The sequence below is a fragment of the Sminthopsis crassicaudata genome, chromosome 2 (assembly GCF_048593235.1).
Source record: "Sminthopsis crassicaudata isolate SCR6 chromosome 2, ASM4859323v1, whole genome shotgun sequence".
NCBI classification, from domain to species: domain Eukaryota; kingdom Metazoa; phylum Chordata; class Mammalia; order Dasyuromorphia; family Dasyuridae; genus Sminthopsis; species Sminthopsis crassicaudata.
This window is the reverse complement of record NC_133618.1, coordinates 85,975,882-86,003,792: the sequence shown is the minus strand read 5'-3', so window position 1 is coordinate 86,003,792 and position 27,911 is coordinate 85,975,882. Positions and strand designations below refer to the sequence as shown.

General features: G+C 32.9%; 1 protein-coding gene across 1 annotated transcript in view; it reads left to right on the top strand.

The window, feature by feature from the left end:
• The window catches only part of LRPPRC (leucine rich pentatricopeptide repeat containing), a 105,063-nt gene that overhangs the window by 35,718 nt on the left and 41,434 nt on the right, over positions 1-27,911 (top strand). The window contains exons 14-23 of the mRNA XM_074286704.1: positions 2,513-2,579; positions 12,068-12,095; positions 14,159-14,216; positions 15,226-15,332; positions 15,543-15,620; positions 15,911-15,955; positions 16,444-16,557; positions 17,562-17,692; positions 18,660-18,745; positions 20,152-20,353. Of these exons, the coding sequence (XP_074142805.1) occupies positions 2,513-2,579; positions 12,068-12,095; positions 14,159-14,216; positions 15,226-15,332; positions 15,543-15,620; positions 15,911-15,955; positions 16,444-16,557; positions 17,562-17,692; positions 18,660-18,745; positions 20,152-20,353 (916 nt within the window). The remainder of the gene's footprint in view (positions 1-2,512; positions 2,580-12,067; positions 12,096-14,158; positions 14,217-15,225; positions 15,333-15,542; positions 15,621-15,910; positions 15,956-16,443; positions 16,558-17,561; positions 17,693-18,659; positions 18,746-20,151; positions 20,354-27,911) is intronic.

Sequence of the window (27,911 nt, the reverse complement as noted above, 5' to 3'; positions counted from 1 at the left end):
ATAAAATAGGTCAAATGGGGATAGTGATATTAGTTCTGAGCATCAGTTAAGGGAAGATGTTTTGTTATATTAGTCTTATATCAGAGACCTATTCTTTGATAGAATGGATATAACACTTAAAAATTTAATTTTAAAAGTTTATTGTTATCCCTTGTGTAATCATCTTAGCGAATAGACATTAGAGTTACAGTAATTTCATTTTCTTTTGAAGTTTGCAGAATTCTTTTCCTCACAACTCCATCAAACAGGTAGCATTTTACAAAGAGACAATCTCACAGAGAACTTAAGATTTTTCTGAGGAGGTCACATAGCTTATAATTATTTGCAGAAGCATGATTTAATCCTTTCTATTAGGATTCAAAGTCCAGTGATCTTTTCACTATGTTTTACTATTTTAAAAAATTTTATTGAAATCTTTTGCTTTTATGACTCCTGTGTGCCTCCTTTTTTTTTTTTTTTTGTGATTAACTATCCTTTAAAATATATCTATATATATATATTTTTTTTTTTTTTTTTTTTAAATAAAAAGAGTGAGAGAGAAATCAACAAAACGGACCAATACATTTTTAAAATGTGACCATGTAGACTGTGTTCTTTATATCTGGGGAAACCTTTTTTCCACTCCCAACCTAATCTCTGTAGAGCAGTTAAGACCATTGGTTCGCTTACTTCTTCTTTGGGACCATACATGTTCTTTGTAATTTTATAGTATCATTTTCTTTGATGAAGCAAAGGGGTTAAATGACTTGGCCAGAATCACATAGCAGTGTTAAATATCTAAGATCAGATTTGAACTCAGGTGCTCCTTACTTCAGGGTAGGTGCTATATCCACTGCACCAATTTATACTGTATTATCGTTATATATATTGTTTTTTGGTCTACTTATTTTACTTTGTTTCCATTTATGTAAGCCATACCATATTTCTTGGTATTGATCATATTCATCAATTTTTAGAACATACTAATATTTCTAATTTTATTCATTTACCAAAATTGGTTTAGTCATTCTTCAATTGAGTGTCTTTCACTCAGCTCTTACAGGAAAAAATGCTACAAATATTTGGTGTATTTGGAGCCTTGCTTTGGAGTTACTTGTTGAACAGAAATTACAGTATGCCATGCTGTATTCAAGAGATTACCAAAGTGTAGGCTGAAGCCATTAAAAATTAGGAATTAAATTATTTAAGTGGAGGAAAGAAGGCAGGGAATTTATTGTTTTTGTCTTTGGTATCTAGTCCATGCATGTGCTGTGTACATTGGAAGCACAGAAACAATGCATGGAAACTTTAGTCATGTTATACATTTTGTTTTTGCAATTTTTGTTAATTAACTGATATTTTTAAAAAGTGCCTTAGTTTAAGAATTTTAAGAACTATATTTTATAATAGTTGTAGGATTAGAACTAACAGAATTTCTCTGCAGAATATTTTATCAGTAACTTTTCAAAAGTTTTTTTTCCATGAAGTCTACCTTTCTCCAATTATTCCATCTTCTCTAATCATTCAGTAGTAACATTTCAATTAAAGACATGCAAGATTGATGCAGCTAGATGGCGGGTGGGCGTGGGAATGGGGGGATAGAGCACCAGCCCTGAAGTCAGGAGGACCTGAGTTTAAATCTGGTCTCAGACACTTAATTCTTTATAGCTGTATGACCTTGGGCAAGTCACTTAACCCCAATTGCCTCAGGAAAAAACAAATGAAAAAGATAATGAGTTTTGTTTATATTTTGTTTTGATTTTAGCTTTGGGGTTTTCATTATACTTTGTTAGCATTTTCTATTTTAGACTCCCTGAGGACAGGGACTCTGCTAGTGCTTCCCTAGTGACCCGTTTAGCATTTACCACAGGAACAGGAAGTTATGTTTTTTGATTTACTATTACTTTTGTTAATTCTGTTTACAATGGGTATTTGCTATTTGCATTGGATGTGTATATATATAGAGTAAACATAATGTGAATGCATAATGTGAATATTTAAGAATACAAACTGAAGGCGTGTGTCATCATTACTAATAATTTTTCATGAATGCTTTTTTAATCTCTGGAAGGAAGCAAAATTTTTTTTCCTGTTTTATTTATTTATTTATTTTTTAAAATTAATTTTTATGATTATAACTTTTTTTTTGACAGTACATATGCATAGGTAATTTTTTTTTTTTTTTGTTTTTTTACATTATCCCTTGTACTCCCATCTGTTCTGAATTTTTCCCCTCCTTCCTTCCACCCCCTCCCCTAGATGGCAGGCATTCCCATACATATTAAATATCTTATAGTATATCCTAGGTACAATATATATGTGCAGAACCAAATTTTGTTGTTGTTATTGTTGCAAAGGAAGAATTGTATTGGGAAGGTAAAAATAATCTGGGAAGGAAAAAATAATAATAGGAAGCAAAATTTTAAAAGTAAACATTGATAATTAACAAATATAAATATATTTGGAAACACATTTAAAATTTAGTATGCTATATTTTTTCCCTTGGGATTTTAATGAAATTCTTCTTTTTCAGTGGCATCATCTAAATCATCTATGGATTTGAATTCTTTTAGAGGCAGTCTGATTTTAGGCTTTAGGAGGTAAGTTGGGCACTTGATAGTCTTTATGAATCCTGTCTTATTCTTCTAAGTGGTCTTTGAACATCTACTTCATATAATAGTCAGTTTTGTAACTCTTATTTTTCCAGCTTTAATAGCTTGCTATGAGGAAGAAAATTTCCCTTTAAGTAATGTTAATTGTATTGTCACAAGAGCTTCAGCAACTTTTAATTATGGGTTATCTAATCTGGAGTGTTTTGTGCTTATATTTCCATTTCTCCTCTTTGATATAATGTTCTTTTTCTTACTGCTATCTTCCTCTCCCCATCCTGAGCCAGAGACTTGAGGATCTCTTGTGTGAACAAGAGTATATATACCTCCATGTCTTACTTTCATGGCTGTTGTTGGGACTTCTCAGAGACCACTTCTGTATTACTATGTTTTTCCTTAGCCACTTGACCACTTGAAGAATTGGTGAGCTTGCCAGGACTTATGGTTAAAGGAATGCAGTTTTTAACATGTGAACTGAAGGTCACTGGAGGTCTGATGCCCAACAGTGTGGGTAGCAAAGAATAGCAAGGACTTAGAAATTACAATTTATAGTCATTCTCTTCAGTAAGGGCAGGATACCTTAAATAAGGGGAGTAATGTTCTTAAAAGATTCATAGGAGTCAATGTGGTGAAAAATTTGGATTCACACTAAAAAGCCCAGGCTTCTTGGGCTTGAAGACTAATTCTTTTCCCAAGTCAATAAGTAAAGCTTAATTAAGCATCTGCTATGTATCCAGGCACTGTGCTTAAGTTTTGGGAATTCTATCTTGAACCACAATGCATTTATGAGAGCCTTAAAAGTTATTGTTTTGGGGGTTGTAAGAGTTACTATTTTCTACTTTTCCCAACATATTTTTTCTTCTGCTCTCTTCCAGAGTTCTCTGTCCCTTATAAATTAGAAAAGAGAGAACGCAAACACTTTAGCAAAACTGATCAGCATGTCAGCCAAATCCAATGTTATATGGAATATTCTCAACCCTCCCTTAAGAGAGTTCCATTGGCATAGCTCTTATTTGTAGCCAGGCTTATTACAACAATTTCAACTTTTTATTTTTTCTTATTTACATTGTTTTTCTTATTTTTGCCTTTCCTTTTTGTCAGTTTATGTAAGGCTTCACATATGTCTCTGACTCCATAAAATAATAGGAAAACCGCTTAAATGGTTTATAGTAAAATAGACTTTCAAACAGTTAAAGGGGGCTATTCCTTATTAGATGTATTGGCATTTTGTTATATTTATGTTTCTTTTATGGAGCTTAATGTGACTATATGTCTCTAGATAAAAAGCAGGCCATGAAGCCTTGAAAACCTACTTTTTGTAGTTGTGCTCTAAGTCATTGAAATCAGATTCAAATAGAAATAGGGGCCAAGTTTGTACATGAGGATCCCTGCAGACCACCACAGGTTAAACATAATTTTAAAATGTAATTTTGTATGTTTTACATTACTTATTTTATTAGATTAATACATTTTAATCTGATTTTAATTACTCTCATGTAAAGCAGAGACACCTGCTTTAAGTTACCATCCATCTGAAAGAAAGTGCTTACTTTAGAGGGGAGTTTTTTTTTTCTTTTTTTAAGAAATATATTTTATTTTATTTTAAATTTTATTTATAATTTTTTGACAGTATATATGCATGAGTAATTTTTTTATAACATTATCTCTTGTATTCATTTTTCCAAATTATCCCCTCCCTCCTTCTCCTCCCTCCCCTTGATGACAAGCAATCCCATACATTTTACATGTGTTACAATATAACCTAGATACAATATATGTGTGTAAATACCATTTTCTTGTTGCACATTAAGTATTAGATTCCAAAGGTATAAGTAACCTGGGTAGATAGACAGTAGTGCTAACAATTCAGCATCAGTTGATGTAAGTCTCTTCAAGAGAAGGGAGTTTTCTAAGAAGGACCTCACAATAAGTTAAATCATAGGTTCAGTCACTTTGGATATATGGACCACTTCTAGGCTTCATCCAGATTTGCCAAGGCTAATTTGCATATTTCCAAACAGCTGTGCTAATATACTTTAACAATATTTGTAAAATAAGTTGTTTAAGTCCTTTGCTAATCTTCAGGATGTTATTATTTCTGTTATTATTTGTAAAAATGATCTGACTGTAAAAATGATCTTGTATCTTGTTTCATCTACAAGTCAAATACAAAAATTTCCCATTTTTAAGACTTTGGAATGATTGAATAGCTTTAGGGTAAATGTAGTTTGCCCTAAATCTTTTCATCCCCTTGAGTAAAATCAGTTTTCATTTGTGCAGGAGCCTTTATTTATTTGTTTGTTTGTTTGTTTTTGATCCAAGTTATTGGCTTATACCTTAGCCCTATTCATTTTGAATGCCTCATTTTGTTATATACGTGATCTAGCCAGTATCTGATTAGCCATGCACAGCTGGAAAGGTTTTGAGTTTTGGATTGTTTTTAAAAAGTTGGCTATTATATAACTATGTTATTGCCTCATTAGCTTAGGAAACCTTGTAAAGTAAGAAGGGATTTATGACCTGCAGCAATGAAGAGAATATAGAAATGACAGTAGGGATCCTGTAAATAGTAAATTAAGCCAAGTATGACTTACTGATCATGGACCTTTATTATTGGATTAAGAATGTTATTCTCCCAAGTCAAATTGAGTATATGTCTGTCATTTTCCTTTAAGATGTTCAAATTTTGAGAGCAGTTTATTGACAATTAGTAACAATGTCACCTATTTTGAGGGATATTAAATAAAATTTTGCTTTGTAAAGTTTATCAAAAATTTTACCTCTTAAAAGTTTTTCTGAAATAGACTATCTTTAGTGGCATGAAATAGGGAATCAAAACCATATGTATATTATATTCATGACTGCCTATTTTTTTCTTTATTTCCTTGTAAATTATTCCTTGGTGCACACCTTATTTTATTCTTTCCTTCCCTTTCATTCCCCCCCCAAGTAAGTTACAGTTAAGAAAAAGATATTTATATACATTTATGTAGATACACATACACACTTATCATTGCTAATTCTCCTGCCTCTTTAATTAAATTCTGCTCCATAATGCCTAAATTTCCCCCCTGCCAGGGATCCCTCCGTTGTCTTCTTCCCTCAGCCTTTGCTTCACCATCCTTCCATGCCTTTCCCCTTATGTTGGAGGATGCTATACACTTCATGGTATATATGTAATGTTGCCTATTTAATCCATTCCCAGAGTGAGGAATCCTCCCCTTTCTAATGCCTCTGTGTCTATTTTTCCTCTGCACCTCATTTGTATAATGTGATTATTATTTTTTACCATAACCCTACTAATCTTTCTTTTAAGCTACCTTATTGTTAATGTGAATCTTAAACATATAGTATGTGATTCCCATGTTTAAAAAAACAAAACAAAAAAAAACCCCTACATTTTGTCCATGTTTAAATAAACAGTTGTCCATGTTGAGTTCCTTCAAACTAATCTTTGATGTTGGCTCTTATGTCTTAAATTTTCTCTTAAGTTCATATTTGGTTGATAGAAGAAAATCCTGAAATTCTGCAAGTTCATTGTATTTCCTTTTTTTTTTTTTCCCTCATTGAAAATTATATATAATTTTATGGATATAATATTTTTGGCCACAGACCTAGTTCTTTGGATTGTGGGTAGATATGATTCCAGGACATGCCGTCCTTTATTGTGGTTGCTAAAAAGTTTCATACAACTCTAATTGTAGCTCCAATATATTTGAATTGTTTTTAAATTTTTCTCTGTGATCTGGGGATTTCAAAATTTGTCAGTGTTCTGTGTGTTTTCCATAAAGGATCTTTTTGAGAGTCATGGGTGGATTTTTTCTTTTTTTACTTGCCCTTCATGTTCATTTTTTTGGATTATTTCCTGCATTATTGTGTCCAGGTTCTCTTTTTGGTCATAACTTTCTAGCAGTCCAATTATTTGTATATTTTCTCCCTATTTGTTCCCTAGAGCTGTTGTTTTTCTTATGTTTCAATATTTTGTTCTATTTTTTCATTCTTTATATTCTGTTATGTTATTTCTTGCTCTCTTATAGCTTCACTGGCTTCCCCTTAGCTAATTCTAATTTTCAAACAATTATTTTCATCTTTGAAACTGCTGCCTATTGTTTTTCTTAGATGGTTTAAATTTTATTTACTATTTTAGTTTTTCCTTAGGGTCTCTCATTTAATTTTAAAATTCTTTTAATAATTCCTTTTTGAGTTCTTCTATAAATTCTCTTTGGGCATGGAACTGTTTCATGTTATTCTTTGGGGTAGAACTTTTTTTTTTTTTTTTTTTTTTTTAATGGTCCCCCTCTGAAGATGAACTGAAGTCTTCTCTGTTTCTATAATATGGTTCAATAGTGGGGCATCTCTCCTCTTTGACCAGGAACCCCGAACAAGATCTAACTCCCCTGCAAGTACCCACAGCCAGCACCATCCCTGCCCTGCTGCCTTTGCTGTTGCTGGGTCCTGGTTCCTTCTTACTTTGTGCCCGGTGTTTACAACCAGCCCAGGTTCCCTGCATCTTCCTGGACTCAAACCCCAACTCAACAAACAATCCAGAAGTCGAAAGTCACTGGTTCCTGCCAAGGCTTCAACCACACTCAGCTTGCACTAGAGATCCTCACTTAGTGTTTCTGCAGAGCTAGCCGAGAGGTGTTTGCACTTCAGACAGGTGTCTTGTGTATCTTTAGGACCCCTCTTCTACCCCAAATCTTGATTTTTCACCAAAACATAAAATCTTAGCTCTGGATATTTCTCTGACTGTCCCCCACATCTAAAGCTCTCTGAACCACCTTTTGGTCATAACTTTCTTCTGTTCCACCTACTGACTTTCCTGTCTTCCTTTAGTTTAGCTTACTTTAGTTCCAACTAAAATGCCATCTTTTTTTTTCCCAACCCCTCTCAATTCTAATGCTTTACATCTGTTAATTATTTTGTATTTATTAAATGTAGCTGGTCTGTATATATTTGCTTATTGTTTCTCCTATTAGATTACAAGTTCCTTGAGGAAAGGGACTGTCCTCTTTTTTGGATCCCCAATATTAGATATAGTGCCTAACACATAGTATGATGTTTAATTAGGTATTGCTTCATTGATAGAAATTTCCCCTTCATACTGCAAATACTTGTGAATATTTCTATGCCCAAGAAGATTTTGATATTTAAAAGAAATAATGTTAACAATGGGATCTTTAGGATAAAGAAAACACTCAAGTTTTATGACTGTTTGCTCTCTATTGCCTTGAGAAGCAGCTTATATGGCATAGTGGATAGAACTGACATTGTAGCCAGTAAGGATGTGGATTCAAGTGTTTTCTCTGAAGTATCCTACTGTGGTCATGGGCAAGACATTTAACTTAGTGTTCTATCTCTCTCTGAGTTGTTGGGAGGGTTTTGGCCTATTTGTAGAGGTTATTTCCTAATTTTTGTATCAGTGACATAGATCCTGCCACTATATTGCTATATTCATTCTTATAGATCCTATAAATTCCTTTAGAGGACTATTTCCAGATAGCTTTATTAACATGGCGGATAATGTGGTACTTTGATATTTAATTTTTTCATTTTTTTTTAAAATCAATTTCTTGCAATGGGATAAAACAATAAAAAATTCAGCAAAATTGATGAGTACATATATATATATATATATATAGATATAGATATAGATATAGATATAGATATAGATATAGATATAGAATTCTATACTCATAGTTTCTTACTTGTGAAAAGAAGTCTAGGAGGCACCTTTTTGGAGCCAGACTTAATCAATAGTTTCCAGGTGTGGTGGGTTTTGTTTTTTTGGGGTTTTTTTGGTTTGTTATTGTAAATATTTTCCTGATTGTACTTATCTAAACTCCCTCAATACATTTTTTTTTACATTTTTCTATATTGATCATATCTGTTGTTTTTTTCAGCACAGTAATAATACAAACCATTTGTATTACACAAGTTGCTTAGCCAATCTTCACTAAATGGACATCTACTTTGTTTCTAATTCTTTTGAGGTATAAAAAATATTGCTTACAAATCTGGAATTTATGGGGTTCTTTGCCATTGATTGCTACTGCTTTGCAGTGGGATTTCTAGGGCAAAGCTTAATGATATGTTCATTGCATTCCAGAATGGTTAGACTTATTCACAGTTCTACCAATAATAGCGTATTAATGTAACTCTATTCCCACAGTGACTCCTTCCTGCACTATTTCCATCCATCCATTGTCATAATTGCGACATTGTTGATGTAGGATGAAATTTTAGCGTTTTGATTTGTATTTAAATTATTAGTAATTTGGAATTTTTTTGTCTCAAATTTCAAATACATCTCTTCTACTTCTATGGAGAGATCCATCCCTTGTAACAGAAAATAAAAACTAATGAAGATGCGGATTATATGTTAGGACCCTAATACCAGGTGTATTGTTCTATACATCTCCCACCATTGCAAAGAAAGGGGAGGAAGTACATTTAATCATCAGGCCATGTTCGATCATTCTATGTTTGATCACATTCCATGTTCAGTCATAGTTTTCAGTCCTTCCTTTCTTCTCTCTTGCCTTCTCTACCCTCCTTTCTTCATGGTAAGTCTTTTTTGTTTATTTTGGAGAATTTTATTCACATTCCATAAAACAAAGGGAGTGAAACTGTAATGTAAAATAACTTTCTATGTTAAATCATTATTAAGTGACTTGCTCAGAGCCACACAGCTAGGAAGTAGTAAGTTTCCGAGGCCAGGTTTGAACTTAGGCCATCCTGATTTCAGGACTGGTATTCTATCCACTGTGCCATTTAGCTGCCTTCATACTATTTTTTTTTTTTTACCCACAAAATTATTTGGAGTCTTTTTAGAGATAGAGGAAAAAAGCTTTTTTCTATTTAAAAGTGCAATAATTTTTTTCCTGGTCACATGCAAACATTTCTTTTGTTCTTTATAATTTTTTGGTACTCTTTTCCTTTCCTGAGACATAAAAATTGGTAGAATAGAAAAGGAAATAATAGGATTAATTAACATTGCCCCATCAACATCTGGAACTTTCCTTGTTGAGCATTATAAGTATTGCTTTCCTGTTTTTTGCATAGAGGACTCAACAGTGTTCCTTATATAATAATTTATAGATAGCTGATAGTGTAGTTTTTTGTACAAGAATTCACTTCAGTATTGCCATAAGATGGAAATACAATGGTCTGTACTTTTTTTTTTTTTTTTTTTTTTGTAATATTGTCACATATCAGTTATAAAACACAGTATATTTCCTCATGAGTTATATAAATGTAAGAAAAATTGGGGAAAGGTGTTACAAAAAATTATAGGAGCACCTCGTTGGTGGAGTGGATAAAGTACCAGGCCTAAAGATAGGAGGACCTGAGTTCAAATCTGGCCTCAAACACTTAACACTTCCTAGCTGTGTGACCCTGGGCAAGTCACTTCAGCCCAATTTCCTTAGCTAAAAAAAAAAATTGTATTTCCATTGGTAAGTATTGGAAAATTTTTGAATTTTAACTATTTAATGACTAAGGAAATAAGATTGTCATCTGTTTCTTAAGAAAATGATGATTTATAAGGGAGAAAGTAGTTCTTTTTGCTTCATTATAGTCAAATAGATGATTTACAAGCATTTAAGTTTCTACAGTATTCCAGGCATTGTTGAGGGCTGAGAAAGCAAAAACAGAAGTAAAATAGTTTCTCCCTTCAAGAAGATAATTTTAGGTAGAGGGATATGTAGTATTCTCTTTTCTAAAATATAATGTTCTCTGGGAAAAGATTTCTTGGAGGGCTTCTGGACGCAGCCTTAGTTTCAGTTCAGTTCCAATAATCCCAAATGGAGCCAGGAGTTAAAGTCCAGATCCTTTATTTTCTCCTTCAAAGTCTTGTCTCTCTTTTTCTGGGGTCTAGTTAGCTTTCTTAGAGGCCTATCTCCTTGGTTCCAAGAGCTCCCTCCGAATGTCTACGAATCCAAAGATTTGTCCTTCAGCCTCCAGCCAGCTTCAGCTTCTCGTCCTCCCAAATGTCTCCAACCAGCACAAAGGTGGAAATTGGAATGACTCCTGATTCCTCCTCCCAGAGAGTGGGGTTGTGGGTTTCTGTGGGCTTGTCCTCTGGCCCTGAGGGCTTCTTGCTTATATTTCTAACCCCACTTGTGAATCCCCTTAACTTGTAAATCTCCTCCTTATATATACTGTTTTAAAGGTGTGAACACTAATAAGTACTAAGTACAAAATCACTTAGCACCTTGTTTCAAGTTCTAGCCCGTAACAGGGATACATTTATGCAGATAAGTGTCTGCAAGTAAGTAAAAAAATAATTTTGGAGACAGGTCTGAACCTTGAGGAAAGCTATGAATTGCTTATTTGGTGGTAGGGCCAAGAGAGGGCAGAAAATATAATATTCACAGCCAAAAGAAATAGGTGTGGTATAAATTAAAATGAAAAAATCAAGGGTTCACACCATTAAATAATAATGAAGATTATTGGAATATAGTATTCCAGGTATTGAAAAAGAATACTTAGTATCAGTACATAGACTAGAGGTCAAGGCCTTGGTTTTTTGTTTTTGTTTTTTATGGCCTTTAGTAAATAGTTAATGTAGAATGAGTTGTTTTCAAAGTGAGAAAACTATTTCACAAGTGGATTCTATATAAGGAAAAAATTTTTGATTGGAAGGGCTAAGAGACAATCAGTGATGACTCTTCTCCCCTGCTCCCTACTTTGGGTCTTTTCATTGATCATTTGGCATGTTTAGAGTGATCCTTATCATCTAAACTCAGCTTTCCACTTGCTCAAAAATTTTCTTGGTTTGCCCTGAAACCACCCCTCCTTTTTATACTTTGAAGTACTGTATTTCCCTACTAGAATGTGAGTTCTTTGAAGGCAGGCACTTTGTCTTTACCTTTCTTGTATCCACAGGGCTTAGCATAGAGCTTGGAACATAGTAGGAATGTAATAAGTGTTTGTTGACTGAAAATACTTTCAATAGACTCATGCTAAATTCTCATAGTTATCTCTTTGATATTTGATATTTAAAATTTGGACAGAGCACCTAATCCTGCTCTCTCAGCGAATATTATCTGTGCTTCTGTTTTAATGGCATTAAATATGAATACATTCTTAATGCCACTTTGATTTTTATCTGAAAGACAAGAAAATTTTTTTAACAATTAAAAAATTTGAAATTTAGGGGAAATTAGTCATGAAGATTAGATCTTCAAGGGAATTGTTTAAAATGTCCTATTTTGCTAGTACTTTCTTAGCTATGCTGATCAAATCTTGTTTCAGCATTTCTAGAGGATTTTCTCAATTTTTTCAATTCTTTTGTTCTGGAATTGTGGCTAAGATTTAAAATATTTGTTATTTAGAGATATTGTAACAAGTCTTTATCTGGTATGTGCATTACCTTGAGTGACTTATGTTTCTGGTGTTACATTTGATGTTCACAAAGGAAATTAAATTATTTACTTGTTATTTGATAATACATTATCCTCTGCTGCCCTCTTCAGGTCTTTTGATATCAATCTTTGGAGTAAGGTAAGTCTTAATTTTTCTGTAAGCTTTTATATGTTATCAAGAAGAAAGCAAATATTACATGTTTTTGGTTTTTTTAGTAAATTTTAAAATTTTGAATTCTGAAATAAGTAATTTTGAACACAAACTGGATGATGAAGTAAGGCTTCTCTTTGATTGCTCCCAGTAGGTGGCTTTCCTCTTCTAACTGGAACTGTCTAATAGAAACAAGGCATGATTTGAATTTGAGCATGGAAATAACAATTGCATAGAGAGATTATACCTGCGGGATGTCATTCACAAAGGGAATTCCCTTAGCTGGAAATTTCCTTTGTAGGTATAGGCCATCACTATCTCTAGCTTAGTCTCTAAGAGTTGCCCCAAACAAAGATATAGAAAATGGCTTGGCCAGAGTCCCAAGGGCATGAGGGTCAGAACCGGGAAACTGGTCTTCAGTTTCCAGCTAGTCACTTCATGTTGCTCTCAGCCTGGTGCGTTGAATGTTGGTGCAGGGCAGGTGCAAGAATGGCCCCAGTAAACAAAAGCCAGCTTCGCACACACAGGTCCCATCCATGGCTGTCTCAGTCCATAGCACAGTCACTTCTGTGCTGTGAGAACTGGTAAGTCTGCTCTTGTAAGGGCCCAAGTGCCCTGGATTGGGTCCTCTGGCATCTGCCACCTATGTAATTATGAGCATGTCATCCAGTTTCTGTTTTCTCATATAAAATAACTATGATACTATATACTATAATGATAGTATGTGATAATACTATCAATGATATTTGAAGTACTTCCCTCTTCACAGGGTAGATACACAGATGAAATGATGCATGTAAATTCTTCACTTACCAGCAATAAATGTTATTTAAATGCAATTTTATCAACAGTCATCAGTATAGCTTGAAATATATAGTTGTATTAACAGAACTATTATAAGTAAAATATGCAACTTTTGTAGTGTAATGTGATTTTCATATTTTTAAATGATGCTAGTTGGATATAGCATTATTTAGAAATATATAATTAGCTCATTAACATTAAAGTACAATTTTGTACTTAATTCACAAAAACTATAAAGCAAAAATTGATAAAACAGCAGTTATGAGCCATACATAGACAAGATTTATAGAGATTAAAAATATGTCTTCCCAAATACGATAGTTGATTATGCCATTTGTCTTTAGTATTTTTATTGTGTTTACTTTGATATTTTGAAAGTAAATAGAAAGTATCACAGAGCATTTTCCGAAGAGATAGATGGATGTATTGGCACAGAGCAGTCGACTGTCTGTCCATAGTAGCAGTGAAGCTAAAATAGTTGGCTTTCTTTTTTTCAGCATTATGTTAGCATATTTCATAGTGTGAATTTCTTGGATTTTTATACTTTCTAATGAAGATTAAAATAATATTGGTAGAAAGGAATGCTAATAAAAATAGGGATGCTTTCTAATTTTTTTTGTCTGTTTTTTGACCATTCTTTATTAATGAAGCTTTGGCATTTTCAGCCCTTTGAAGTAAAATAAATTTAAAATTTTCCCGTATGAATTTCCCATATACTAAAATAGTGATAATTTTCACATGACTCCTTCCTACACATTCTTTTATTTATTAAACAGTTAAGCAGTGTGTTCCAAGTGATTAAAACAAATCATAATTTAAACTAATGCTGCAAGTTGATGCACTTTTTTAACATGTAACTTTTTTTTAAATAGAAAGGGTAAAGTCAGTATGTTTCAGTATTATTCTTATAGAAATCCCAAATAATTTATAAACACAAGATTCATAAGAGCTATAGATATTTTTTCTTTATAATTATATGTATAAGGAAGTGATATGTAAACAGAATGGCTTCAATTATTGTTAACTTACCTCTGAAAACATTTTTTAAAAGCACTTTAAAAAAAGAAAACTATATCTTCAGAAAGTTCCTTGTCTTTTTTTTTTCCCCCCTATCTTAAATTACTATGATGCAATATAGAGTAATACCTTGTTGGAGAGATGCTTTATTTTGAGAATTCAATTTCAGATTGTATTTGCCCTTGTTTGCTTCTCTTGGCTTGCAATTCATGATTATTCTCTCTGAACAGATAACAGAACAGTTGTATAAGGATGGACGTTATTGCCAGGCACCTTCAGGACCAAATGGTAGCGTTTCAATTTCTGTGATTGTAACTTATCCACAAATCTGTTTTTCTGTGTAATGATGGACTACAAGGATTAGAACAGTAAATGCTGAGTGCTTCTTTTTTTAAAGTGAAATTTGAAAACAGTGTATATAAATCACCATGATAATCACAATGTTTTATGGGAGCAATGATTTTTTTAAATTATGGTCCAGGTGTAGACATAACAAACAAAATTTATATTGCTTAATAAGCTTAAATGTTAACATTTTGCTATTGAATACGTTATTATAAATATAGGACAGAGATTTTAGTCCTATCTCCCCTTTTAGAAGAATTTATTGGAAAATTTTTTATTTTGTTTCGAATACTTTTGTTATTTTACATAATGAAATATAGAAACAGATTTAAGGCAAGTTTATATGGTGATTGTATATGCTTCCAGAAAAATAGAGCCTTCCTGAAAGTTCAGATCTTTCTAAAACATTAGAAACTGGTCCTTTTCTGCTTGAATGCATAGGAAAATTACTGTTCTTAGAAACATCCTTTTTAATCTTGATTTTTTTTTTTTCATTGACAAATAAGCCAGCTCTCGTTAGGATTATGGAATCTTTAAATCATATTGCTTCATTCCTTACATTACATTTAATTGTTCTTGTGATCTATTCACCTTCAAAACATATGTGTTACACAGTATTTGTGGCCAGCGTTTGCAGTAGTGGACAAGGAAGAGTGGGAGGCCTTGGGCAGTACCACTGCTGTCACACAGTAGTGAAAAAAATAGATTGAAGTAAGATTCAGTACTGAAAAGCTGTCACTGGGTCTGAAAATAATTAATATTCCTTTCACTCACCAGTTAGATATGTGCTCCCAAACCACATAATCTCTATGCCTCAGTGATCATTGTTGCCATTTCAGAGCCTCTCATCAGGGTGACATCTCACACCAAAATGATTTCTTATAAATTAATCTTGATAACATGACAGTCTCAGTAATTTTAGTGGAATGCTTTCTCTTGTTTTTTTCCACAGAAGCTGTTGGCTATTTTCTTTATAACTTGATTGACAGCATGAGTGACTCAGAGGTACAGGCCAAGGAGGAGCATTTGAGACAATACTTCCATCAGCTGAAGAAGATGGTACCATTTCATTTTTTGCAACATAATGCCTGTCCTGTCTGACATGTATCTATTAGATTTGAAATTGCTGCTTTTAAGTACAACCAGACCACTTCTCAATGACATGGAAGAGTTAGAGACTTAAATTATGTCTGAGATAATTTCTGTTAGACAAATTTCAGTTTAGTTGTGTTTCAAAACTCATAATTTTTTCTCCACCTTTTGGTACAGAACATAGAGATTTCTGAAAACACCTACAAAGGGATTCGTAATCGGCTGAATAGGCACCACGTTCCTGAATTAATTAAGGTGTGTGTGAGAAATAGTAACTATTTTAAATAAATTTCTATGCCTACAAAATAATCTAAATTTGTTTTCAAGGTACTGTCATACAGAATAAACCTTTTAAAATCAGCCATCATTCATATGTCCCTTTATATACCCCTACTGCCTATGTTTTAGAGATGATTTTGAGCTTCACTTTTTAAGATTGTCAAAAAGGAATGGACAATATAAGTTTCAAATCTTAATTTACATAATTATAACTCAAATTTACTTTACTTAGTTTTTAATTCAATGGTTATATATCTGGATTTTAGGATGTGGCCTCATTGGTTGACAGACAGAATTCAAGCTTTTCAAAAGTAAGTATGTTTTAGCTGTTTTTCATGTAGTAATAGCCACATTTAGTATACAGCCTCAGAAAACATTTATAATGCCCATTTATTCCAGTAGTAAATTTTTTCTCTTCCCCCTTTGATTAATATTTGGGAATTGTAGAAGAGAAGAGGGGGTAAAGAGAGATTAGACCACTTAACAAACATGTTTCTTTTGGTTCTGTTTTCCAAAAAAAAAAAAAGTCCTCATTCGTTTAAAAAAAAAAAAAAAAAGAATTTGTGAAAGGAACATTTTCTTTTTGCCAAAATATCATTTTAATTTTTACATTTTTTACTTAGCACTATTTTCTCACATTTTTAGTTTTTTGTCATCTTATAGAATGTATTATTTTCTTAACACTATTGGAGGAATTGAGAAAGTTACATAAAGTATTATATATTATACATAAATACATACAGACATATATGTTTTTAGAGAAATATTGACATTTTTGGTAAATTTCTCATTTCCACAGATTTTGGGGGAAAACTTATCTGACATAGAACAGAAAATTGAAAATTTGAAAACTGAAAACCAGCCCATAGGAGATATCCTTAAGCAACTTATACTAAAACTGTGTTCAGAAGAGGTAACTTGAATAATACTGTCTTTTAAAAACTCCTTTTTTTCCTAAAGAATTTTAATTTTTGTAAGTAGTATTAAACTGCCAAGTAGAATGTTTATGATCTCTTTTTATCGTGGTTATAAATCAAATATAAGTACAAAAAATAATTAAATGAAGGATTAATTTCTGCTACACCTTGAATGGCATGTTTTCGGGTTGCTGAAGTTTGTTTACAATAATCTGCAAAGTGAATGATAGTAACAGCTGTGATAGGTTTATCATACATGCCAAATGTCCTTTTAAGCCATGGCTTCGGTCTCTTATATCTAGATTGTCAAGCAACTGATACATGCAGTAGTCATTTGCAAGTCAAATATTACTAGGTTGTTAATGCAGGGATTGAAATTCCATTTTCCTGCTGAAAGAAAGCTCTTTCTGAGATAAAGGGTCTCTTGCCGTCATTCGGCAGGCGTCCAGCTGTACTTCTTATTCATTTAGTGTGTGACTGCAATTTGTTGGGTATCACTAGACTTTTGTTGAATTTCTAGTTCTGTATGGGTTAGTCATAGAACCATGGTACTAAAATAGAGTCATAACTGTGTTTCACATGATAATATGTTATCTTGCCTTGATATAAAGTACAAAAATACTATATGAGATGGTTTTAAATGAGATTATTACAGTTTATGAAAATATATGCAGTTACTGGGCTTCAACTGATTTAATTATTTTTTTTAAATTTATTTTCATGATTTCCTTATTTTGTTTTTACTGTTTGAACAATAAAAATGAAACAAAATTTAGAACTTGGTAGTATGTGTGTATACATAATCTTATTAATTTGTTTTTGGTTAAACACTCAATCCTTATGATGTGCTAATGATGAAATAAAATGTTACATAGAAAGGTAAAGTTGATTTTTAAGTTTAAACATAATTTGTTAAATAAAACCAATTTCAAAACTCAGCAGGCTCAAAAGGAAGCACATTGTTAACATTTGCATTCACTTTTTCTTTTGTTCCTCTTAGAATATGCAGAAAGCTCTTGAAATAAAAACAAAATATGAATCTGACATGGTTGTCGGTGGTTATGCAGCTTTAATAGGTCTGTGCTGTCGACATGATAATGTAGAAGAAGCAATGAACCTGAAACAGCAAGTGTAAGTACACTGGCACTGAAACATGTCACCGAGATTAATGCTGATACACAACCCTCACTGAATTACGCAGGCTGACTGATAACCTTCCCCTATTGTCTTAAATTCTCTTCTTCTGCAGTATTTAATGTCATCAAAATTCCAACATTTCAGACTACATCTTTTAAAAGGTTTTTATCTGTCCATTTTCCAGTTTATCTCTTAACTGGTGCTGTACTTAGTTGTTACAGTAAGATGCTACAGTAAGATGGCAGCCAGTGTTGAGGACTCTATCATAAAGCTTGTTGACAGACACTCCCATTTCCAGCTTCGAGGGGAAATCTCATTATGGTGTCAAAATTGGAGATTATAGAAGATAATTAACAGCATTTTGGTTACTAGATTGTCAGCTTTATGATCACCTTGCCTTACATTTTTGTCCCACTAAAAATCCATTCATTACCTTTAGAAGTATGTCTTTATGTTTATGTTTATGATGAATGAGCTGATGTAAACTTTGATACTTTTGTTGATGTTTCTCTGTGTATATGCAACACTTCTGATTATTAGCTTATGAAGGCCATTAAAAGACATTGTAGTATTGATAGTGTCAATTACTAATTTTGATTTTTCTTTAAAAGATTTCAATTGTGATTTTTGTTTTGCATAGTTATTTCCCTCCAACTGAGCCCTTATGAAAAGCAGATTTATCCACTCAAATATCTCACTTGTAGTCCTCCACTTAATGCCCATATACTAAAAATTTCAGGGATCAGATGTTTCTTTATCAAAACAACTATCAGCATTTACTTGGGTCATTTATTTTTGTTAGTATAAAATCAAAATAAAGTCTAACCATGTAACATCTTAGCAACTTGCAGATAGGCAGAACTATCCATGTTGTTTTTATGTTTTGACTTGAATGTCTTTTACAACTTAGAAAAATGAGGAATTCTTGACTATGAAAATTTCACTGTGCTTTAATTTTTAGAGAAAGAATCGATTCATCAATTACTCTTTCCCCGGGCAAGTATGTATCTCTTGTGAAAGTCTTGATGAAACATGGCCGACTTCAAGGTATGCCTACTACCTTTGACTGTGAAATAGAAATGGACAGTGAAAGTATCTTGCTACTGAAATAAAATGTGAATTGATATTAATGGTGTATCATGTCCTGCAAAGTGCTTGAACATTTTGCATACAAATTTGCATGTGAATTCAACCAGAGATGCTTGGACAGTGCAGGCCATTAGTTTTAATGGATTTGCAAGCTTGTCATTTACATTTGCACAGCTCAGTGCCTTTTGCATTTCTGCAGCTAGCTCTTATTAGCATTGCTGCTTGGATCTAGTTGGAAGCTCATGACTTATGGCACAAATGGTATATGTGCCTACACTAATGGCTTTGTTTTTGCTTAAGAAGGTTTGAAGGTGGAACATAAAACCTGGAAATATAACCTTATAGAAAACTGAATAAGCAGTGGTTTTTATCGTAACTTTGAGAGTTCCCCTATCTGCATGCAACCCTTACTTTCACTAAAATATCTTCACTTGAACCCAGCTTTTGTTCTTGAAAAATCGAGCAGTCTCCCTTTCCCCTTTACCTCATCCCACGTTTTGTGGCCCATGTTTCTTATTGAGGTAAAAATAATGTAATCATACTTGGTAATATTAAAGTCTTGATTTTGTAGTTTCCTTGATTTACATGTATGAATTGCTAACATGATTTATTCTTCATTATATTTCTACAAAAGTCAGTGTTTCATTATGAGAAAGATAAAAAGGTTGCCTTTTTTCCCCATAGGAGCATGTACAACATTTGAAAATGGTTTTTAAAAATTAATCTACTTTTATTACTTGCATATAAAGTGGTCAAAACAATTTGCCTGTATAATAATTAAGAAAAATGTTACAAAAATGCACTTATTCTATATACAAAAATGTTTGTTTCTGCCTTCCTAATGAAGCTTAATGAACCTAATGTTTTAACATTCAGTCTTTTGGAAAGCTTTCATTGGCTCTGCTTGGCTAATTAGTATCGACACAGCAAACAGGCCCTATCGGTATCAGACCATTAGTCTGGCTGTATATACAGTGTAAACACATCTTTATTATCTGGCCTCCTGACAAGCCATCTGCTGAAGAAACAATGGTGTGATTTAGCAGATGTTAGCATTGAACGATAAAAGCATCCATTTACTAGGATCTTACAGCTATAGGGCACACTGTACAAGGTTATGTGTTGCAGAGTGGGCACACGGTTTCTATCTATAATTTGTAGTCAAAGTTGCAGGGAAATGATAAAACCATGCTATTGTGGATTTATAATTGTAGTCTCGTTTAGAAATGCAAGTAGTAATTAACTTGAAATCGGCATTATACACCAGAATTTGCATTCCTGCTGGGTTTGAAATGCTGTTTTAATAGCAGTTTGTTTTCCCTACATGAAATTACCTAAGGGTCTTTTGTGTTATTTCATTGTAGATGCTATTAACATTCTAAAGGAGATAAAAGAGAAGGATGTTCTTCTCAGAGACAGAATAATCTTTTCCCACATCCTCCATGAGACTGCCCTCCTAGGAGAAGTTGAAACAGTTAAGCAGTTACATGAAGCCATCATGACCCTGGGGTTAGCCAAACCAAACCTCACTTTGTGTTCCCCTTTGGTTACTCTTCACCTTGAAAAGTAAGTTAATTGAAATTTGGAGATGGGTTTTTAAGGATATAGTGGGTTATTTGCAAGGTGGGAAGGTTTTCTTATATAAATAATTTTATTTTGCATCGTCTGTGGAAAATAACTTGAATTTTAAAACAATACTTATTTCAATTCTACTTCTCTTGTACTACTAAAATATATTGTTGATGCCAGTTTTCTTCAAGTATACCCAAAAATCACATGGTTGAATTGGACCCAGTGAGTCTTGGGTACAAATCCTGTCTGGGACAGTCAGGATTTGTCTTGCACAGGCAAGTTACTTAATCTTGATTGGATTTGGCAGTCCCACCAATCTTCTTCATCTATAGTTCCCCTCCCCCCTACTATCTCTGTTGTATAAAATGGAGATAGTATGATCCAAGGTACCTGCCCATAAAATAGGTCTGCAGTTCATGCAAGATAGCTAATGCACATGGAACTGGCATCATCAAGCAGAACACAAAAATGTCAGCTATATTTATTTAATTATTTTTTAACTAAATTGAATTATATCTGATAAAGATTAAACTGTTCCTAACCCTGCTCCCATTTGGGGGATTGTCTTAAGTGTTGCAATTATTGCAAGAAATAATGTCTTCTAGGCTTTTTATTATAGCATCATAATTATATTCTTTGGATGATAAAGTAAAGGCATCTTTTTGCTTCCACGTGGCATTTTATTGTAATTATGTGCTTTAATACTGTTGTTCTTTGTAAATGCTTAGGAGTTTTCTTTGAACTCCAACTATTGTTTTGGGAAGAAAATTAATTTTGATATAATCCAAAAATTGTTGAAATTTGAAGATTTTCCTTTGCTTTGAGTTAATGACATATATAGAATTGCAGAGCAGATTAATATTTTGTTCCTGCTTCATTGCAGAAGAATCTGACCTGTTAGAAATCAATTTAAGGCCTTGTGATGGAAGTACTTCTTGCACATATCCATTTTCTTTGTTTTGGTTATTTGCATTTTATTTTTTAGATCTTGAATTTATTTCTATACTCTGTAACTTTAATTTAAAATCTTACGATATGTTGACAGTAAATTGGTTTTACCGATACTAGTACATGCGTGTGTATTTCCATGAATTAAGTTGAATTAGGAGTGCTTTCTTTTGTCAGATGGGCACATTTGAACAATTCCAAAAGAGCCAACTATAACAACATTTGTTTGCTATCCAAATGATTTAAGTTGTCCAAAGTAAATAAACTGACAAACTGCCTCTATTTAGGAATGAATATTGAAATGAAGGCATTTTTACTAGGGGCATGTGTGTTGAGTATTACGATTTGTAAAGTGATCTTGACTGCTTTGCATTGACTAGTAGAAAGTTTTCAAATTGAATTGTCTCTCAAGCTTATATCCTTTTTAAGAACTACTGACACAACTAGCTATTGGAATATTGAGCTTTTTTAGTCACAGCCTTTACTGCAAATGAAAATCCTATAATTATTATGTTTCCTACTAGATTTTTTTTTGTTACATAAAGCACCCATCTCTGCAAACAGCAACTGGGTTCCGCATGGGCTTTAAAAAGAATTTAATTAAAATGGGCCCAATGCCCAGAAGTATTAAACATTTCTTCACTACTAGGCAGAAATTAAATAAGTACAAGTGAAAGGAGTGAGGCCAGATGAGTTAAAGATATCTCAAATAGAAATACTTAGATGAGCACAGAGATCTCAGACTCCTTCCTAAAGAGGTCTGCAGATGGGGCTCGTGAACTGAGAAGGACTTGGCAAGATAAATTGGAAATTCAGAGGAAAAAAGAATGTAAAACAACCTCAAATAATGGTAGTTGTTTGCTGTTATAACCTTACCTCCTGATTCGCTTCTATGTGTGGATGTCCCATTATTTAGTGGTATTACAATTTTGCTTTCTTAATAAACCTTTGCTCACTTAAACTGTTTGGGAGTCTAAAAAGGTGCCCTTAAATAATTTTTTCTTCTCTTCAATGCTTCTTCCCTTCTCCCCAGTCAAACAGCAGCTACTCATCTTCTTTCCTCACACAGATTTTTGCAGTCTATTTACCTACCATGAGTTCTTAAGAGAAATTTTAAAAGAAAAGAAAAGATTTCTATTAAAATGTTTTGTATTTTAAAAATATCACAATACAAGCCACTTGTTGACTTTTATGTACCTTTTAGTGATGAACGCATTTTTAATTAATGGCCTAAACATAATGAGGTACTTAATGGTGAAATGCTAGAAAAGATTAGATTTATATTTTTTAACTGTTTTCTAATTATGTGTCCAAATCATTTAGTAAAACTTATTTTATATTCAGTTATTTGGATTAATATTTACTACATCCTGTTTGGAAGCAAAAGCTCACATACATTTGATTTGATTACTTTTGTTTAAAGCACCAGTAGTATTGTGTTGTTGAGTTGAGCAGAGTTATAATTTCATCTAATATATGAACAATATACATTTAAAATTAATATAGATTTGTCAGAAAAAATTCATAACATTTTATAGCTCTTCATCTTTTTCATTGAAATACTAGCATCATGGAACAGCATTTCAGAAAAACCTAACAAGATGTGATTTAGGATGTTTAATTTTGAATAGTCGATAGATATTCAATTTCCCAAAAGGGTAGAAGTTTGATGATATTTCAGATCTTTCTTAGCTTTAAAAAAAAAAAAAAAAAAGTCATTCCAGTGATATTGAATCACAAGGTGAGAGGTTCATACTCTGACTATGTTACCTGAATCTTACAAAAATCCTTGTGATTATGGATGTAATGTTTTGTTTTGTTTTGTTTTTTTTCTTTTTGCAGTTAGTAGTCCAAGGGGAAATCTCAAACATTAGCAGATTTGCAAAACTGTAAGGAGGTTTGTAAAAATAAGCTGCTTCTGTAGTCTCTTTTGATAATCTTTTCCTGGAAGAGCAAAACAGCTCAGAGAACAAAACATTTCTGGGCTTTGCTTTCATCTGCTAATAGATTGTATTTTAGAAAACAGATATATAAACAATAACAGCTCTATAACTTTTGTCTACAGGTTATTTAACCTAAATTTCTTTTCTTTTTCTTATATTATGCTGGTCTATTTCTCTCATTGAAATAGTGAATGATTCAAGACTTTTTTATTCATTATATTTTGGTTGATGAGAAGTTTGAAAATATCTTAAAGAAATCTTTGAGTTATTGTTGTGAGAAAGGAAGTGATAATATGAAAACCATATTTAGTAGGTAAAACTTGCATATTATTTTTGATTTACCTTCTTTATAGTTGGTTGATCTAGTTCAGTCTCATTGCATTTTAAAAATAACTGAAACCATCTGACTGGATTATATTAGATCCAGGGGATCAAAGATGCTTTAATTTGTACTGTTCATTAAGGATTCCTTTGATTCATTGCATTGTACAAAGTTCTTGGCTGAGTGTCAGTGGTTCAGAAGAGATTTTAAAAAGACAAAGCTATAATAAAGTAAGTTTAAGGCATACTTTAAAAATCTTTTGCATGTGCAATTAATGTTATTTTAAAAAATAGTAGCTTCATTTCTCCTCTTTTTGTTTTTAATTGAATATTGTCTTTATTTATGGAATGCTTGCTTTCTAGTTTGAAATTCTATAAGTGCTGTAAAGGAAATTAAGGAGGTTTGTCTCTTTTACTCCATTATTGCAATTAGGAATTTAGCATCATCAGTGCCAAAGGACAAAGTGGTTCATTTGCCCTAGAGGGACAGGACAGTGATAAGATGATTTTTCGTCAAGGATCATTGGGTCGTAATTAAGTTACATTCATGGCTATTGCTTTTTGAAGGATGATTGGTAAATGACAGGCTTCATGTGCTTAGTACGGACAGTGTTCACTAGGGTTTTTTTTCCCTCTGTCAGAAAATCCTGTTGAGCCTGATAATGTAAATGTGGCATTTTATTCTGAACAAAAGAGCAGGGAAATGAGCTATCTTGTCTAATCATTCAGTTGTTTAACACCGACTTCCAGTTTAGACTCAATTGGCTGGAAAGCACTTGACATGTGAAGTTAGTGCTGTTCGGAACGCATGTTTGAGTAAATTTTAAAGTAAGTGACAGCTAAATTGTACCTAGGGAAATTACAAAGCCTTCAACACAGTTAATTTTTTGGGGAGGATTAGTTGTAATTGCAACACCAGTCTCCTTGAAGATTCCTCGTTATAGCTGATGAACAGGAGGGGGAAAAACAACATTCAGTTCTTTTAAGAGCTGGTTTTCTTAACAGAATAATTTTTTGTAAAGCTGATTGCCTCTTCTAGAATTAATTTTCCTCCACATTAACATCTGTTTATGATTTATATAGTGGGATTTGTTTTTAAGTGTTTTTTTTTTAACACCTACTCCCTCATCCCCCAAGAGTCTCATTTCCTTCTCTCTCTCTCTCTCTCTCTCTCTCTCTCTCTCTCTCTCTCTCTCTCTCTCTCTCTCTGTCTCTCTCTCTCTCTCTCTCTCTCTCTCTCTCTCTCTCTCTCTCTCTCTTCTCTCTCTCTCTCTCTCTCTCTCTCTCTCTCTCTCTCTCTCTCTCTCTCTCTCTCTCTCTCTCTCTCTCGTGGTTTCAGATTTGAGAGCTTTTCAATCAGTAAACCCCTTAGGTAAATTGCCACTTCACTGAAGCTTTATGCATAACGTTGAAGCACTTCATTCCAATTAAAATCAATATTTAGAGTCTTATTTTTATCAAGCATATTCTCTGGGTTGGAAAGTTACTTATTTCAAGTAAAGCATTTAGGTCAAAGTTCTGTGAAAATAGAAAGAAAATTACATAACTTTACCAGTTTATGATAATTTGCCATTGGTCCTTATAAATGCAGTTGCTCAAGATCTCTTGTTAAGGTTCTATTTGACTTAATTGGGCCTAATTTTTAGAGAAATATGAATAGATCAACTTTAAGAAGTTTTGGGCTTTCATAGGTCAAGCTTAGCCTTTATAAGCATTTGGATTATTATGGCATACATCAATTTTATTTGTAAACAGCTATTTCAAGTAAATAGGTAATATATAAAATATAATGGAAACATGTAGTATGTTTAGAAGAATTGGCAGATTTCCTTTCATTTAATATAGAAACTATGCCATTTGATAGGTATTCATTTTATAAATTATATGCATTTATAAAATGAGATATTCTATAAGATCTAGGATAAAATATAATTCAAAAAAGGCAAATCTTTTCAGTTTTTGCTAGCATATGTTACCAAAGTTGTAAGTCTACTTAGTCAAATGATCTCTGAATTTAAGTCTCGGGTATGCTTGTTTGATGATGAAATCTAATATCCACATTTCTTCCATTTCTTCTCTCTCTCTCTCTCTCTCTCTTCCCTCCCACCCCCCACTACTTAGCTCCTAAATTCTATTGGTATTCCTTTGCAGGTTAAATTGACATATAACAATCACATATTAATTTTTGACATCGATAGTTTGGAGTTTAAACAAAATTAAACTTGATTACAGTGTTATTCTTTCATAATCTAAATAGAAAATGAAATTTAACTTATTTTTAAAGTCACATTCTAGCCTGATGTAATGTGTATATTTATAACATAAAACATCACATGAGGTGCCTTTTTTTTTTTTTAATTTTGAAGAAGTAGGGTCTTCATAGGCAAAACAATGGCCTCCGAAGAATCCTAGTTCTGAAACTTGTCCCTGAGCAAGTCCTCTTACCTTTGCTCTTCTCCTCATTCATTCTTTCTTTTCCTTTCCTTTTCCTTCCTATTAAAGAGTTGATCTAGGTGTTCTTTAAAGTTTTTCCAGTTCTACATCTGTATACTTCCTTAGGATCTTTATGTGACCAGACTATAGTTACCTGGTCTCTTCAAATAATCTTTTACTTGCATGTTTTAAAAGAAAATTATAAAATTTCTCTCTAGGAATAATGCTAAATATAAACATAAAAACAATTTTTCCCCAAAGAAACATTTCTGAAAGTTTAGAGCCAGGAATTCCCCAGCCTTTTTTGTGTTATGCAACCCCCTTCACCACAAATTAAGAACTTATGGTCTAGAGTAAATTATAGAAAACTTATCCAAGGGAAATTTGGTGACTTTGATATATTTGTGTCATATAACTAATAATAGGAGGATTGATAGATAGGATTTTATACTCTGAATCTATTATTGTTCCCTGAAGTTAGACCTGCAGTGAATTGGTTTCAATTTGTGTAAGTACACACATATTCCTTTTTTTACCTTTACTGTTGCTGCTCATTTATTACTGTGTAATAATCACATTTTATAGCTTGTTCCATTCACTTATTGTTTCAATAACTTTCAGAAATCATGCCAACAGATTTGTTACTGTTATTTTAATGGTATGGGAATCTTCTAGATTGTATTAGTTACTAATATTCTCAAATTTATTTCATGATTTTGCTAATCGGGGGGAAATGGATGCCTGTTAATTAAATAGGTATGTAGAAAGATTCTAACCAAACTTGGATTTAAAGCAAGATTATCGAGTGATCATAAAAATCTTTATATCATCTGTGGTAGCTACTGTTGCATTTCTCCAGTATGACAGTAATCTAGCCTGCAGCATCTACTTGCAGTTTTGAAATTAACCTGTAATTTAGTCTTCACCCCAAATGACAAAAATCCACATGCCTCTGTGGGGTGCCAGAAGATGCGCTGTCAACAGGGCTCAGTGAGGAGCTGAGAAGGGGGAGCGAGCTCTGCCATCGGCTCATTTTCACGGGGTGTCAGTGTTATTGCAACAAAATTAGGGTTTCTTCTGAGTGTTTTTTACTCTGAAGTACAGCTGAAGATCTTCATCTTGATAAAAATAAGTCATTCAATCTGGAACAACAGATCATTTGTATTAATGGACAGAATATTATTGGTTTAACAAAATGGGAGGCTGTTCTGTCCAAACTATTGAACATATGTGAGATCATTTACTTTTTGAGTTGTAACCTTTTTATACAGAAAAGTTTTTCCCACAAATGGCCTGCCTTACTTTTGAACAGGCCAGTTAGGTGGCAAAAGGTTACTGGGCCTGTCAGAAAGATCTGAATTTGGCCTTTGGTATTCACCAGCTGATCTGTCCTTGGTCAAATACTTACCCCTCTGTAAGTAACCCTTAATCAACTAGAGGAGGAAATGGCAAAGTACAGGTTTGCAAAGAATTAGAGACATCTGAACAACATTATCACAGAATGTCAGAATTGGAGAAGACCTATCCCAGCCATGCCAACCAAATATTCTTGTTCTGGCTTTGGCTGCCCATTTTATTCAAAGGCAGTCCAACTTGCTTTTCTAATACTTAATTGACATCCCCAAAAGTTTTTTGTTTAATCTACAATTTTCTCTTTGGAACTTCCACCCAAGTTTTTCTGGTCATGCCTTTAGTGGGACCCACCAGTCAGCAAATTTTTATTAAACACTTATAATTGCTAAGTTCTGGACATTTAACGACTTATGGCAGGAAAAAAAAATTTTGCTATTCAGATACTTAAAAAGAGCTATCATACTCACTGGAAACATCTTCAACTTACATTTTTTCCTATTTTCTAGATTCTATCTACCATAGGTATAGAATGAGGAAGTAGGTATGCAGGGCAA